This window comes from Capricornis sumatraensis, chromosome 20 (assembly GCF_032405125.1).
Source record: "Capricornis sumatraensis isolate serow.1 chromosome 20, serow.2, whole genome shotgun sequence".
In the NCBI taxonomy this organism is placed as follows: domain Eukaryota; kingdom Metazoa; phylum Chordata; class Mammalia; order Artiodactyla; family Bovidae; genus Capricornis; species Capricornis sumatraensis.
In genome coordinates, this window is record NC_091088.1 from 41,035,403 (window position 1) to 41,048,965 (window position 13,563).

The following is a 13,563-nucleotide window of genomic DNA, read 5'->3' on the forward strand; positions in this document are numbered from 1 at the left end:
CTTGGCTCTCCCCCAGACCAAAGGGGCATGCACTGCCAGCTAGAGGGTATCCTGTGGTCTCAGGACTCTTTGGGACAGTTATTTCTGGAACTCCCCTTTCCTCTACCAAGCCTTCCTCCCTAACCCCCTGCCCGCATGTTTCATGGCATCCTGACCCTCATGATTATGCTCTAGTGAGAGGCCCAGGTAGGCCCATAACTTGTGCCTTGGCTGGACTTTCAGCCCCTGGCTAAGTCTAAACAGTCTTCCACCTCCCAGCCCAAATCTGTCTTCCTTCCCCGTGTCCCCAGGGACCCCTCCTGGCCCTAGAACTTGCCAGGATCTCTCGTGGGAAGGCCATGGAGTGGCCCTTGGCCCTCTGGACTGTGTGGCTGCATTGGTAGCAGGCTTGCTCCAGGCTCCAGCCTCTGGCCGTGAGGGTTCCCGCCATCAGTCCACCATCCTCAGTGCCTTCTTTGCAGAGCCTCCTATCACCTCACTCTCTCCCTTGGATGCCCGTTCTTTCTATTCCCCAGGTGCCTCCTTCCCAACTGTGGGGGGTTAAAAGGAGCCCCACTGCTGCTACCTGGGGGATGGGGCACCTGGGTCAAAGCAAAGGACGGGGGCTTCTGAGGGAGAGCCCCATCCGGATTCCAGCATCAGCCCTGGTTCCATCCTTGGTGCTGCCGGTTGTTGCCTCACTTCAGGCGCTGCTCTTCCCTCCTCTGCAGCTGCACAAAGGCGCCATCTAGTGTCGGGCACTCGTGTGGACAGCCTAGGAATGCCCACTGTGCTCTCCTTTTATCCTCCAAGAGGAAGTGGGAAGGAAGGAAGGTCCTGGGACTGCTCAACTGTCTCCCTTTCTGCTGAGCTTCTGTTGCAGCTCCCCCCCTGGAACTTAGCCATACTGTGTGACCTGCCTCTGAACCCTGAATGCGTGGGGGCACTGCCCTCCTCACGGTGGCCTTGCTTGGTCCACCCTGTCCCTGCTTCTTTTCACAGCATTACCTTTCCATTCTGGGCCCCACTGAATCTCCGTCTGGAGGAAGCCCCATGAGAGGTGGGTGAAATTGGCTGACTGCTTTCCCAGAGGTCTGAGCAAGACCATCCCCCGTCAGTCTTGTGCCTCCCCTCCACCACAGACGGGGGCTGGAGCCCAAGCCCTCTCCCTCCACAGCTGCTCTCTGCAGGTGGGGAGGAGCCAGGGCCCAGCTTTAGCTTTAGCTGGACTGCGGCTCCCCTGCCAGCGGGGAGGGTTTGGCTCTCAGTTCCTCATAGTGGGTTCCCTTGGGCCAGGCCCTCAACTTTTTGCATGTGCCACCTTCAGTGGGAACCACGCCCAAAGAGACCACTCTGGGCCACATCACCTGTGCCTTGTACACCCGCTCCTCTGTCTCCAGTGCTCCTTGCACGAGGCAGTGGCAAGCCCAAGTCCCCTGTCCTCAGAATTCCCCCCACTTCCCCGGGTGCCTCTGGGGATTTATTTCCCCTTGGCCAGGATGCACCTGGTCCTGAGAGTAGGACCGAGGAAGTTTGGAGACTTGGGCCTTTGTGACGCCATGGACTGTGGATGGAGAATGTGCAGTTATTTATTTTGTGTACTCAGTCTGTAAAGGTATCCTCTGTACTCAATAAACAGGCTGCCTTCCCCAGGGAAAGCTGCCGCTTCATTCTGACAGCCTGGCCTCCTTGCTGGGGACCAAGGGGTTGCCCAGGAGGTGGGGATGGGGAGCTCAGCCCAGACGCAGCTAGTCTAGCAGGTTCTTGACTCCTTAGCATGTGTTGGGCCAGAGGACAGAGTTCACTTGGGGAGTGGGACCCCCAAAAGCCTCTCCTTTTTCCTGAACCAGGAAGACAGAATAGACAGCAGGACTGGGAGTATTTATTGGACCTCAGCGGAGCCTGTGGTGGGCTCAGTTGTAGGCTGTGGCCTGATTGACCCAGGTACCGAACCTGCTGAAGGAGTGTACATGGCAGGTGTGAGCACACTGCAGTCCCTGGTGCCCCAGGAGACCGTATCAGTGAGCACCCATGTGTTCCCCTTCTGGCAGACAAGCAGGCCTCCAGAGTCAACCTGGCGGAAGGAGAGGGGAGAAGTCTGCATGGGGGTGGGAGTACCACAGGAAAGTGCCGAGGACAGGACGGGGGGCCAGTGCTCACCTGGCGCAAGGAGGCCCCTGCACAGATTGTGGAGCTGGTGAGCATGAGCCCTGGTACTGCTGGCACCGTCTCTGGGTGAGCAGGGCAGAGCCGGCTGCCGCAGGTGTGCCCGAGTCACATTGCCTGTGGGCCGGGCGGGGCTGCTTATACCCCACATGGCTTGCCCCTACCCTTCCCTTCCACCCAGATCTTTGACCCAAGTTCCTACCCACACCACTGAGGCACCCAGCCATGTGAGGAAGCCAGGAAAACTGGTGAGATGCACATTGTGTACTGGGCTGGGGAGGAGAGTGTCAGTAATATGAGATCATTGTTCATGGTGGTGGGATTCCAGGAAGGGTGCCTGTGGAGCCAGGAAGGGGCCGTGCAGGATGGGCGTGGGCACAGGCCCCCAGGGTGATGGGTGCCGGGGGTTAGACCAGGGCATCATGTGAGTTCCTCACCCCTAGGGCCTACACACCTACACTGCCCACCCTTCCTTTCCCGTCTGCAGCCCAGGCATTCACCACAAGATGGACAGACCTGCAAAGGCTCAGCACCAGATGCTGGGTCGTATTCACCCAGGATGACAAAGTGGCAGCCAGGGCTCCAGTGAGAGTGAGGCTGGGCAGCCAGAGGGAGGGGAGAGTGACAAGAGAGGGGCCTCCAGAGCAAGGTGGTGGGGAGATGGGGCAGGGAGAGGGGAAACAATCCCAGAACATTGCAGTGGGCAGCCATGACTGCCCAGGACTGGCCGGTGACAGACCCACCGCAGAAGCAGAAGCCTTTGCTGTCCTGGGGTCAGGGGTTAGCAGTGGGGGTGGGCCCAGGCTAAACCCAGGCATGAAACACCTGACATCCTGCCCCACCGCAGGGTCCTGTACCTACGGGGACACGTCCCAGGGCCAGGGGCCCAGCACTGCCTTCTTCCCATTGACAGTCCTCTGGCTGAAGTGCAGCGCTGGTTTAATGGCAAGAACGCCACAGCCTGGCCATTGGACTGGATAGGACCTGCTTCCCGCATCCCAGCCCACTTCTCTCCTCCTGGGTGCCCTCAGGCTGTGTCTCCAAAGGGGTCCAGATCAAGAGGGCTCTTATCACTGCTCCTTCCCTCATGAGCACCTCTGGGCCTCTACAGCAATCTCAGCTGCCCCATCCAACCAGCCCCGACATCCTGTCCATTCTCCCACCTCTCTCCATCCTACTCACACCAGCTCTACTCCACCTCCCATCCCAGGCCATTCTTCCCCCTGACCCAGGTGTATGTTGTCCCCTTCCTAACCTCTCCACTCACTCCAGACCTTAGCAGTCTGGACACCACATACAGCCAGATGGCTCTTAAACTACACATCCACCTTTTGCTTCAAGGCTTCCTAAACCCTCCCCTGCTCCTGAACCCGTCCCAAGCTCCCATCCCATTTGGGAGACTGGCCCCTGCCCACCTCGTGCTTTCTCCCAGCCCTGCCACATCCTTTTTCCTTTGGCCACTCTATCTACCTGCTTGCCTTCTAGCCACCCCAGCCCCTTCTCTGAGCCCCTGAGCAGGAAGCTTGGGCTGGTATTGTGTTGCCCTAAGGCTGTTCAGTCAGGGCTGGGCCAGGCCCACTCAACGCAGGAGGAGCCAAGGAGGATGAGGCTAAGGGTCAGTCTGAGCAGCAACACTATAGCAGACATGAGGCTGAGAACTGGGCCTGGCTTTATGGGCCTCCTTGTCCTTGCGCCAAAGTCCCAGGAGTGAAGCCAAGCAGCTCCTTCCCATGCTGTGTCAGCAGGAGGGTTCTGTGTCAGAGCCCTCCACCCAGGCCTTATCAGATAGAGCCCAGGTGTGAGGCTCTCACCTCCTCCATCCCCCAAATCCTGTCCTCTGATTGGGTCCCCACCTCACATCCCAAGTGTTGAGCACCAGGTACTAAGGACTTGTGCTTAGCCTTAATGGCGACCACTTGGTGGGTGGTATCAGGGAAGTCTCCCACAGCTGTCTGGAGTGTCAGACCCAGAGAAGTCTGCTTAGCACTCAGGAGTGTTCCTGACTGGTAGAAGGGCCAGTGGCCAGGACAGGGCAAATCCTAACACATCATCTCAGAGATTCCTTATCAACTTGGAACAGAAGTCATGGTTTGCTCAGGGAGGTGATGACTATCCTGCCACATGGTATGCGTGGACCCAAAGCTTCACCTGTCTGGTTTCAGAGCTCACACTGTTCATGATGATGTCTAGGAAGGGTCTTGTGCACAGGAGGGCAAGGTATGAGCTCTTGGTGACTGATCGACCCTGGATGGAGGTCAAGGGTAGAAGGGTGACAGCCATCAAATCTGCCAGCGTCCAGCCCTTGGGGCTCCCATGGACAACCCCTGGTATCTACAGCCCATTCACTGAAGAGCTCCAAGCTAAGCCTGAACTGAGAGAGAGAGGACACCCCTGTGTGCAGAGTTGCAATGGGTAAGTTGGTTTGCCTCCTTTTAGGAGTGTGAGCACTGTGGCTGATTCAAGAACACATCAGTCAAAACAACAAGATGAAAAAAAAAAGTTAATTGTTGACTGGAGAGAAGGATAGATAGGTAATAAAGCAAATATAACAAAATACTAATTGTAAAGCCTGTGGTGGGTATATAGGTGTTCAGTGTGGAATTTTTTTTTTTAACCCAAACACTCTGATGGATTTCAGGGAGAAGCTTTTTTTTAAAAATATATATATTTACTTATTTTTGTCTGTGCTGGAGCTTCGTTGCTATGCAGGCTTTTCTCTGGTTGCGGTCAAGGGCTACTCTTCGTTGCAATGCACAGGCTTCTCGTTGCAGTGGCTCCTCTTGTTGTGGAGCACAGGCTGGAGGACACATGGACTTCAGTGGGCTTGATTGTTGAGCTTTCCCGGCTCACGAGCACAGGCTCAGTAGTTGTGGCCCATGCTCCTCAGTATGTGGGATCTTCCTTTGAGCTTAAGCGGCACGTGGGCTTGATTGTTGAGCTTTCCCGGCTCACGAGCACAGGCTCAGTAGTTGTGGCCCATGCTCCTTAGTATGTGGGATCTTCCTGAACCAGGTAGCAAACCCATCTCCTGCATTGGCAGGCAGATTCTTTACCACTGAGCCACCAGGGAAGCCCCCAGTGTGCAATTTTTTCAGTTTTTATGTTTATAAAAATAAAAACCTTCATAATAAAACACTGAGGGAAAAAGCACAATCAGGGACCTAGGGATGTCCAGCCTGGATTAGGCTCTCCCCAGGGACTGGGCAGATTCTAGCAGTTTCAAAGCTCCAGGGGAATTCAGCCATTCTCTCCCAGGGTAGGACGCTCCCACCAGCACCTAGCATCTGGGTGCTCGGCAAAAGTCTGCTGGATAAATGTATCATGTCATCTCTTCCCACGTGAGCCCTGTGACCCCTGGCAGTCAGAAAACAGAGTCAGTTCTCCTAGTCATAGCCTAACAAGTGCAAGCAGAAGCTCAGCGTCGTGTTAGTACCTCAGGTGTGCCTGGTCATCGGAGGGGTTCCACAGATAAAGGTGTTATAGGAGTGTGCTTGTGAGAACTTGCCCTTGGAATCAGGAAGCAGCTCCTCCATCGGCATTTTAGCCATAGTGGGGCAATGCGGGGTGGGGGATGGGGGGGCGCGATCTGACTGGGAGCTGTGGGCTTTGTCCTTGATCACTGATGAGGCAAGTAAAGGCTCTACGTGGGGGCAGTACATAGAGCCCTTTGGGTTGTACAATGGTCTCCAGTGGACCAGAGGGCATGGGAGTGGTAGGGGGAGCCTCCATGGTATGCAGAGGGGGCTTTGCACCTTGAGCCTGCAATGGCTTGCCAGGGCTGGGGTTCTAGAGGGGTAGATGACTAAGGTGGTGAGTGAATGGTGCCCCTCAGGCCAGATTGCAGCCATGGTCTGGAAGGAATGGTCTTTGCAGGACACCTTAGCCACAGAGCCCTGCTGGCTGCTTGTTCCCCTCCACTCAAGAAAGACACAGTCATCTGCCGAAGTAGGTGTTTGTGTTTTCTGGGTTTATTCCTCCTTGTTCCAAGCTCTGAGCCTCAGCCTACTTCACTCCACATCCATGGCCTGCACAGTTTCCTCCACCACCTCCAGGGTCAGCGGCACCACTGTCTGGGACAGGACAGGTGTGGTCCCAGGGGCAAAGCGGTACTGGCTGGACCTGGGAAGAAGCAGGGATGACCCCTCAAAAGGGGCCCATCAAGTGTCCCGTCCTCTATAGCCCTGTCTTCCTGCTACCACCCCATCCATCCGCCCCTGGGATTCCTCCACCCCCAGTGCTCCTACCTCTCTATAGGCTTTGTGGGAGAGCTCAGGGCTCGCAGCATCTTGGCGCCGGCCGCGGTGATCACACATGCATCTACATTGCCCCCAGAGCCCAGGTCACCCAGGATCCCTGCAGTGATGGCTTCTACCAGCAGCTCCTGCGCTGCCTCCAGCTGCAATGATGTGTGTCAGTGAGGCCTGATGGACCCTTCTAGATCACCCTTAGGCTGTAGCCTAGAGACAATTCATCTTGAAGCCAGGCCTCATTTGCTCACAGCCAAACTTCCCTCTCTCTCGCCCTACACCCCCATCTCCACCCCAAGCTCCTCTATCCTGGTTTCAGTGTCCCCCTGTACAGTGACCCCATGTTCCCACTGCCCCCATCTTCACAAGCTTCTGGATCACACTTGTGGCTCTGCTTCCACTGGCCTGTTCACCCACCCCCAATTCCCCACTCACTGCCTTTTCTTTCTGGGCCTTAGCTGCTTATAAAGTGACATACATATGCCTTCTGCTTCCATCCATCCCAAACAAAATCCAGACCCCAGACCCCACCTGCTGTTCCTCTCTCCTCAAGTTCAAATGGCACTTTGAGTTTTGACTTCTGAGGCAGTCCAAGCTTTGGCACTGTTAGAATAGCACCTCACCCTCACTCCACTGGCCCCTCAGTCTCCACTCAGTCACCTCCGAGAAGCCTTCCCTGACTAGGCCAGGGTTCCTCTGCGTTTCCCCAGCTCGTGGGTGCACTTCCCATCAATGCTCGCGTAATGTGGTGGGGGTAGGGGGGGCAGGTGTCACTCACCGTCATGTTCGGCTGGAACCGGTCCTCTAGCACTGCTATGGCCGCATCCTGGCCGGATCCTGCAAGCAAGAGGGGCATCTGAGATCAACTGCGGCCGCCCAGTCGTGGGATAAACGTTGAGGTCAGGGTAGCATAGCAAGGTTCGTGGGGAGCGGGCAGAAGCGCTCACCCAGGGCCGTGAAGGGCAGCCGGCTGTAGGAGCCATGGGGGTGCACGCTGTAGAGCTGCGGTCCTGTGAAGTCCACACCGCCCACGATCAGCGACGCTCCCACATAGCCCTGGTACCTTTTAGCCGAGTGGGTACGGTCAGTGGAAAGCACCGGAGCCCAGGTCCCGCCCCTCCACGAAACCGCCCCCGCGTCCGAGCCCCGCCCCTTCCCGCGGTCTGGCTCCCCATAACTGACAGCGCTCCCCGCTGTCGCCCTCTTAGCTGCCCTTAGGCCCGCCTCTTCCGGACTCTCGGACTTCGCAGCCCCGCCCTTTCTCCGGTCCCGTGTCCTCTCAGCCCCGCCCTCCCCGCAGCTGCCCCGCCTCGGGGTCACTTAGACCCGCCTCAGCACCGGAAGAGCGTCTGTCGCAGCATGCGGGTGACGGTGGCCACGCGGGCCTCGCGGCCCGTGGACAGCGCGTGTAGCTCCATGTTGGATGCCGCCATCCGCGTGGTCATCTCGGCGTCCGCGGCTACTCCAGCCCCACAGCAGCTGAGGGCGAAAGGAGGGGTCCGTGTGGGCGTTGCTAGGACGTGCTGGCACCCGGGATGGGAACGAGGGGGCGGTTCTTGGAGGGGGAGAGTTAGGCGGAGGAATGCTCACTAGATTTTGGGGGCGATGAAGTGGATCTTTTCGCAGATCTTGTCCGCGACGACCGAATCGTTAGTGGCCCGCGTATCCGCGCCCAAGATGACCCCGTCCTGGGGGTAGTGGGGAGGATCCGTTGGCCTAGTCCCCACGTCCCATTTCCCGCCGCCCCTCTAGGCCGCACCATCCCAGCTCCCTGCTTACTTGGAACACAAGGCCTGCAATGGTGGTCCCGGTCTTGCGTGCGTGAGGGACCCGGAGCCCCGGTAGGGCGTGTTGCAAGGCTGCGTTTCTGGAAACGGAGAAGAGAGGCCCAGGTTTCAGTTCTTCTGGGACCCTCATCACATCCCCTACCTCTGTCCCGGTTTCCCTCACCTCCTGGGGTAAACTTGGGAACCGAAGTCGTTCAACACACATACCCTCCCCTACTCTCGCCCCCAGAAATTTTAAAGATCCTGGGGTTCTCACTCCCGGAAGCCCTCGCGGAAGGGCATAGGCAGCTGGGAAACCAACCATTCCCGCCCTCACCTCTCACAGTTCTCGAAGGAGAAGCCGCTTTGGGGCTCTAGCACTGTTTTCTGCATCTCCAGGTAGGCAGGGAGTCAGAGGAGTGGGATCAGGACGCAAGAAAGAAGGCTGGAAGGCTTGTCCTCTGCTGGGCTGCACTGTTTCCCCCTTTCGCTTTCACCTTTCCTCAGAGCATGCTGGTCCCTTTCTGCATCTTCTCTTTCACTTTCACCTTCAGCTCTGGTCTTTCGCAGCTTAGGAAGAGGGGAGATGTCCCTTGCCTTGCACTCCAAGCTGCTCCTGAGTCCTCTGACTGAACAGAGGGACAAATCCCTCCTATTTAGCCACTGTCCAGCCTGAGCCCGGAGCCCTGCCTACCCTGACCCCATCTCTAACCTCAAGTCTCAGTGCCCTAAGGCTATCACATTGACCAAGTCTCTGTTCTTATTATTATCAATCTTCAACAGCATCAGTCATGGCTACCTTTTGTCCTTCTCCCAACTCCTGCCTCTTGTTTGCTGCCTCTGCCTTCTTCCCAGAACCCAAACACTGAGGCTCAGTCCTCTCAGCCAAGGCGATGCTGATCTGTCTTCCATGTTTCAGATGCCATCCTTCCTCTCTCAGGAGGGGCATCATGGTTGTCCCTCAGGTGGCCTGTAGGCATGCTGGGCTCTGCCCATGGCCAAGCCTTATTTCACCTCCCAAAGGACCCTTTATCTAGCCACTTCTTTCTCTGGATTACTGCTTGTCTCAGCTAGCATCCTTTCCCCGCTGGGCACAGCACTGGTTTCCCCACAATTCCTGCCCCTCACCCTCCACCCCAGACTATACTCCATGCTACAGAGAGGGGACTCTTTTCTAGGTTGGAAATCTGGTCACACTCTTTCCTTGGTTAAACCCTGTATCAGTTGCACACAGCTCTTAGGCTCAAATGAGTCTTTATAGTCACCCTTCTCATTCATTCCATCTGATCTCTGCATTGACACCTCCTCTGGGAAGCCTTTCCTGACCCACAAGACTCGCCACCTTGTTGCTCTCTATACTTTTCTCTCAGATCACGTAGCTCCATTACCTAAAAATTAAATCTTCACTAGTGAAGTGACCTATTTAATGGCTGTCGCTCTCCTAGATTCTAAACTCTGTCACGCACCTAGCACTCAAAAGCCTCTGTCCAGAGGCGGGGTCTCGCCTGCCCTTTTGGGAGCTAGGAGGGACATTTCAGATCTTCCACATCCTGTACCCTTGGCTCCATGTATGCCCATTCTACTGCTATGTGTGCAGCTGCCTCCAGTCCCCAGTGCCCAGAGCAGAGGCAGGCACAGGCAGGCTGCTTAAACAGCTCAACCAGCAGTTTGTGCATGCTAAATCGCTTCAGTTGTGTGTCTTTTTGTGACCCTATGGACTGTAGCCCGCCAGGCTCCTCTGCCCCTGGTATTCTCCAGGCAAAAATACTGGAGTAGGTTGCCATGCCCTTCTCGTGGGAAGCTATACATCTCAAGGTGCCCAGTTCAGTCCCAGGCTTTAGCACAGCTCCTCACTCCACAAAGCACCAGGCCTGTGGCTGCGGATGAATGTATCCTGGTGTGAGGACCCTAGTGCCTTTCCTTCAACCCACAACACACGTCAGGGCTTTTAACAGCAAAGGAAAGTCTTTATTCAGGGGGCATGGGCTTTGGGCTGGCAGTCGGGGGTACAACAGTGCTATTTCGGTAGGTACCCAGCAGGATGGCATTGATGTGCTCCAGTGTCTGATTGCTGAAGACCATATTGAGGTGCTGTGTCCCTGGCAGAGGCAGCAGGTGCACGGGCTGTTTCTGGCGGCCCTGCCAGCGGGCACAGAGCTCGGTGCTACGTGTGGCCACAGTGTCATCACCATCCTCATATAGCACATCCACAGGGTCTGTGTAGGGGAAGCCGTGGTCATAGATGTAGGTGCTAGGAGTGGGCAGGCCTATGCCATACAGACAGTACACTTCCACGCCAGGTGCTGGGAGGCCTGCCAGCAGGTCACGTGACTGGAGCCACATGTACCAGCCTTCCTCAAAGTGCAGGTCTGTAAAGAAGCGCTGCATGTCACGGCTTGTGTAGTTGATGCTGGGGGTGGAAATGAACACGTGGTCCTCAGGCCACGTCTGCCTGGCAGGAAACATCCAGGGTGACGTTGTCGTCATGCGCTGCTCCTCTTTCAGCTTGATGCTGGACATGATTGGGATGCCTTGGTTGTCACCTGGGGACAGAGAGTAAGGTGGGACAGGGCTACTCCAGCCAGCAGGCCTGGCTACTCCAGACCCACAACTTGCCCCCCAGCCCAGGCCAGTTGGACACTCAATCTTGTCCTTGCCCAATCCAAACACAGACTCCAAGTCCTAGACTAGAACCGGCCTAGCATTCAAGAAGTGCTCATGTGTACTTGTTAACTGAGAAGCCCCCACGGCACCTCTGACAGGCAGAGCTGGAGGGCTACAACAGGAGGGTAGCGGAGCAGTGTTTCATGAGGAGGGGAGTGTGAGTTGGGGAGATATAGTGCTGGCAGTTCTGTCTCAGGCAAGTGTCTGTTGACCCTTGTGGCCTGTGCTGCACAGGGCTCAGAGCTGTGTTCTGTGAAGGATGAAGTGAGACCCATCTCTGTTTGACACCCATTGATGTGGTCTGGTGTTTCCTTCACTTCAGCTCCTAGGGGTAAGATCATGTCCAGGTGTGCTCAGCCTACAGTACATGCTCCACACGAGGTATCTGTGCCACTCCTCAGGGAAGGGCAGGAGGGGCTCCTGGGGTCTGGCCCTGGCTTTGGCAGATCTGCTGTGGCCTGGCTTAGGGAAGATCCGTGTGCAAAGCAGCTCCTTGGAGCTGAGTGGGTAGACCTGAGGCCAGAAGGAACAGACCTCAGTCAGACTCAGCAATGAGTCAGGTTGCTGGGATTCACTTCATCTTTGTTTACCTCCCCTTTATCATCGCTGAGACAAACTGTCAGGAATTTGTCTAACAGTCCAGGCTGGGCTCAATGCTCTCCAAGGACAATGAAAGGGGCTATTTCCCAGAGGTGGTAGACAACACCCCCCAGCTGGGCATTGTGAGAAAACAGGAGTAGGGCCAGGCCCACAGTCAGCTTCTTTCCACCACGCCCCCACATCCCGTGGGACCCAAGTGATCACAGGCCCTCTCACCTGAGGCCAAGACTAACATAGGCTTGATGGAGCCTCCCCAGGGAGCCCCGAGAGAGATGAAGCCGTCGATGAAGCGGTCCTTCCAGGTCTGGGGTTGGCGCAGTAAGAAATAGAGCAGGTGCAGGCAGCCAAGGCTGTGCCCAATGAGGAAGACCGGCTTCCCGTACGTGGCATGCATCTCCTCCACCAGCCCAGCAAGCTTCAGGTAGTACTCTTCCTGCTGGCCTGCAGCGGGGATGGGTCAGCATGGCTGGAGGTGGGGGCCTCCGCCCTGCCCCCCAAGCCCCCTAAACATAGACACACTCACTAGGCTCCAGCCGCCAGTCGTAGGGGGCGGCCCGCACTGTCTCATCCCGCACGTACCCATTGTTGACCAGGTTCTGTACCAGTGTGTGCATATAACCTGTGGGGGAGGCGGCAGCACCAGGGGCTGTGGCCATGGCCCCTGCAAGCCCAACACAGCCTAGAGCCCCACCTCTCCCTCAGCACACACACACCTGCCAACTTGCTGCTGTCCAGGTACTCGACAGAGTAGGTCTTGCCAAAGCCGGGGACACGGATCTGTACACCGGGGGCATTGGACACCCGCCCAGAGCTGCGATTGTACACAACCCTGGGGGCAGTGGGACATTCAGCAGACCCGGCCAAGGAGCAGGGCAAGGGACTAGGCCAGAGGGGACGGCACCCACCTGGTGTTGTCGATCCAGCAGTCTACCCCAAGGGGCAGGAACATGTTGAGATCTAGCCAGATGGTGAAAAAGTCCTCCGTCTTGCGGTAGCACATCCAGTTCACCACACTCGGTTTATCCAGCTTGGCTTCCAGCTGATTCCCCAGGCAGCCGGGCACTGCGGGCACCAGCCTTCACTCTGGATCCCTCCCATTCCCCTGTGGTGGACCCCACCCTAGCCTCACCTCCCCGACACCACAGTGACTAGCCCCACCCCTTCCTCTCCTATACACACCGTCAACCCCCAGAGACTAAGGACAAGATCCTCTTTCTGTTCATATCCACTGCTCCGTCTCCCCAAAGCCCAGACTCCCCCCAGAGAGGGAAGATCCAGGGGCCAAGGCCACTGACCCCTGCCCCCACAGAGCAAACAGCTAGCACGACTCTCCATCTCTGCCAAAGTCCAAGAGGAGAACAAATAGTGTGGGGAGCGGGGGCAGGACTTGACAGGCCTCTCCTGCTCTCCTGGGCTGGGCACCTCGTCCTTGCAGGGGTGGGGGCTGAGGAAGGAGCGGCGGGGGGGGAGGGAGAGGGCTGGACCCAGGGTCTGGCTACAGCTACAGCTGACCACAGCTTGTAATGCCCTGACCAAGCCCTCTGGCACACCCACCCGCCACTCCACCCACCTGGGGGAGACACCTTGGAGACACAGGAACAGTGTGGTGCGAGAAGGGGTGGATTTCTCCTCAGGACAAGCCTCTGGCCCCTCCAAACACTGAGTTAAAAATCGGGGCTAACGCATGGGCAGAAGGGCGTCAGCAGGCTCTGCTACCAGGGGCGGGGGCCCTGGTTCCCCAAGGGCTAGCCCGGGTGTATCGGGCCTGGCGGGGGCTTACCGAGGATGACGGGCCGTGTGTGGTTACTGAGCTCGGCCTTGGGCGTGGTGTGCGGGGGGAACAGCACATTGAAGAGCCAGAAGGGGGCAGCAGGGGGGAGCAGCAGCCCCAGCAGCAGCAGGACCCACTGCCGCGGGGAGCCGGGCAGCCCCATTCCAGCCCTAGTGCCTGGTGCCCGGTAAAGCGGTCCTGGGCTGGCCTTATCTGGAGTGGGGGTGGGAGGGGCCCCAGGGCCAGTGGGAGGGACAGCCTGGCCAATGGGGCTGGATATCGGTTGCTGGAAAGGGGCACAGCCTCAGGGAGCCGGCTCTGGGCCTGGATTCAGTCCCGCCTTCTTCCCCTGTGCCAGGGGAAACAGAGC

At 57.3% G+C, this 13,563-nt stretch overlaps 3 protein-coding genes across 4 annotated transcripts; all 3 read right to left on the reverse strand.

Annotated features, from left to right (window-relative positions):
- Positions 1-1,892: 1,892 nt before the first annotated feature.
- CTRL (chymotrypsin like) lies at positions 1,893-3,792 on the reverse strand. The gene is given in 11 exon segments (XM_068993033.1): positions 1,893-1,942; positions 1,945-2,053; positions 2,140-2,183; positions 2,186-2,221; positions 2,224-2,262; positions 2,310-2,482; positions 2,583-2,604; positions 2,658-2,725; positions 2,828-2,913; positions 3,003-3,118; positions 3,732-3,792. Coding segments are annotated over 11 exon segments (804 nt in total).
- Positions 3,793-6,111: 2,319 nt separating this feature from the next.
- Positions 6,112-8,628, reverse strand: PSMB10 (proteasome 20S subunit beta 10). 2 transcript variants are annotated; one of them, XM_068992798.1, is made up of 8 exons: positions 8,496-8,628; positions 8,172-8,259; positions 7,983-8,080; positions 7,731-7,871; positions 7,340-7,455; positions 7,171-7,229; positions 6,390-6,541; positions 6,112-6,264 (listed from the first exon to the last, which is right to left on the reverse strand). In XM_068992798.1, exons 1-8 carry the CDS (start codon positions 8,549-8,551, stop codon positions 6,153-6,155), a joined length of 822 nt encoding a protein of 273 aa, XP_068848899.1. In that variant the 5' UTR covers positions 8,552-8,628; the 3' UTR covers positions 6,112-6,152. The 2 variants fall into 2 exon arrangements, with proteins under 2 accessions (XP_068848899.1, XP_068848900.1); XM_068992799.1 differs by lacking the exon at positions 6,390-6,541.
- Positions 8,629-10,126: 1,498 nt separating this feature from the next.
- On the reverse strand, positions 10,127-13,482 carry LCAT (lecithin-cholesterol acyltransferase). The gene is made up of 6 exons (XM_068992161.1): positions 13,203-13,482; positions 12,328-12,484; positions 12,136-12,251; positions 11,946-12,041; positions 11,639-11,863; positions 10,127-10,701 (listed from the first exon to the last, which is right to left on the reverse strand). Exons 1-6 carry the CDS (start codon positions 13,354-13,356, stop codon positions 10,127-10,129), a joined length of 1,323 nt encoding a protein of 440 aa, XP_068848262.1. The 5' UTR covers positions 13,357-13,482.
- Positions 13,483-13,563: the final 81 nt, after the last annotated feature.

Excerpts from the sequence above, each read along its gene's own strand:
- PSMB10 (XM_068992798.1), bottom strand. The coding sequence starts at position 8,551 with ATGCAGAAAACAGTGCTAGAGCCCCAAAGCGGCTTCTCCTTCGAGAAC. Across the intron at positions 7,456-7,730 it reads CTGCGACAGACGCTCTTCCG|GTACCAGGGCTATGTGGGAG; the intron begins GTGCTGAGGCGG and ends CTCGGCTAAAAG. Across the intron at positions 6,265-6,389 it reads CCCACAAAGCCTATAGAGAG|GTCCAGCCAGTACCGCTTTG; the intron begins GTAGGAGCACTG and ends GCTTCTTCCCAG.
- LCAT (XM_068992161.1), bottom strand. The coding sequence starts at position 13,356 with ATGGGGCTGCCCGGCTCCCCGCGGCAGTGGGTCCTGCTGCTGCTGGGG. Across the intron at positions 12,252-12,327 it reads TGCTGGATCGACAACACCAG|GGTTGTGTACAATCGCAGCT; the intron begins GTGGGTGCCGTC and ends CACTGCCCCCAG. Across the intron at positions 10,702-11,638 it reads TATGTTAGTCTTGGCCTCAG|GTGACAACCAAGGCATCCCA; the intron begins GTGAGAGGGCCT and ends CTCTGTCCCCAG.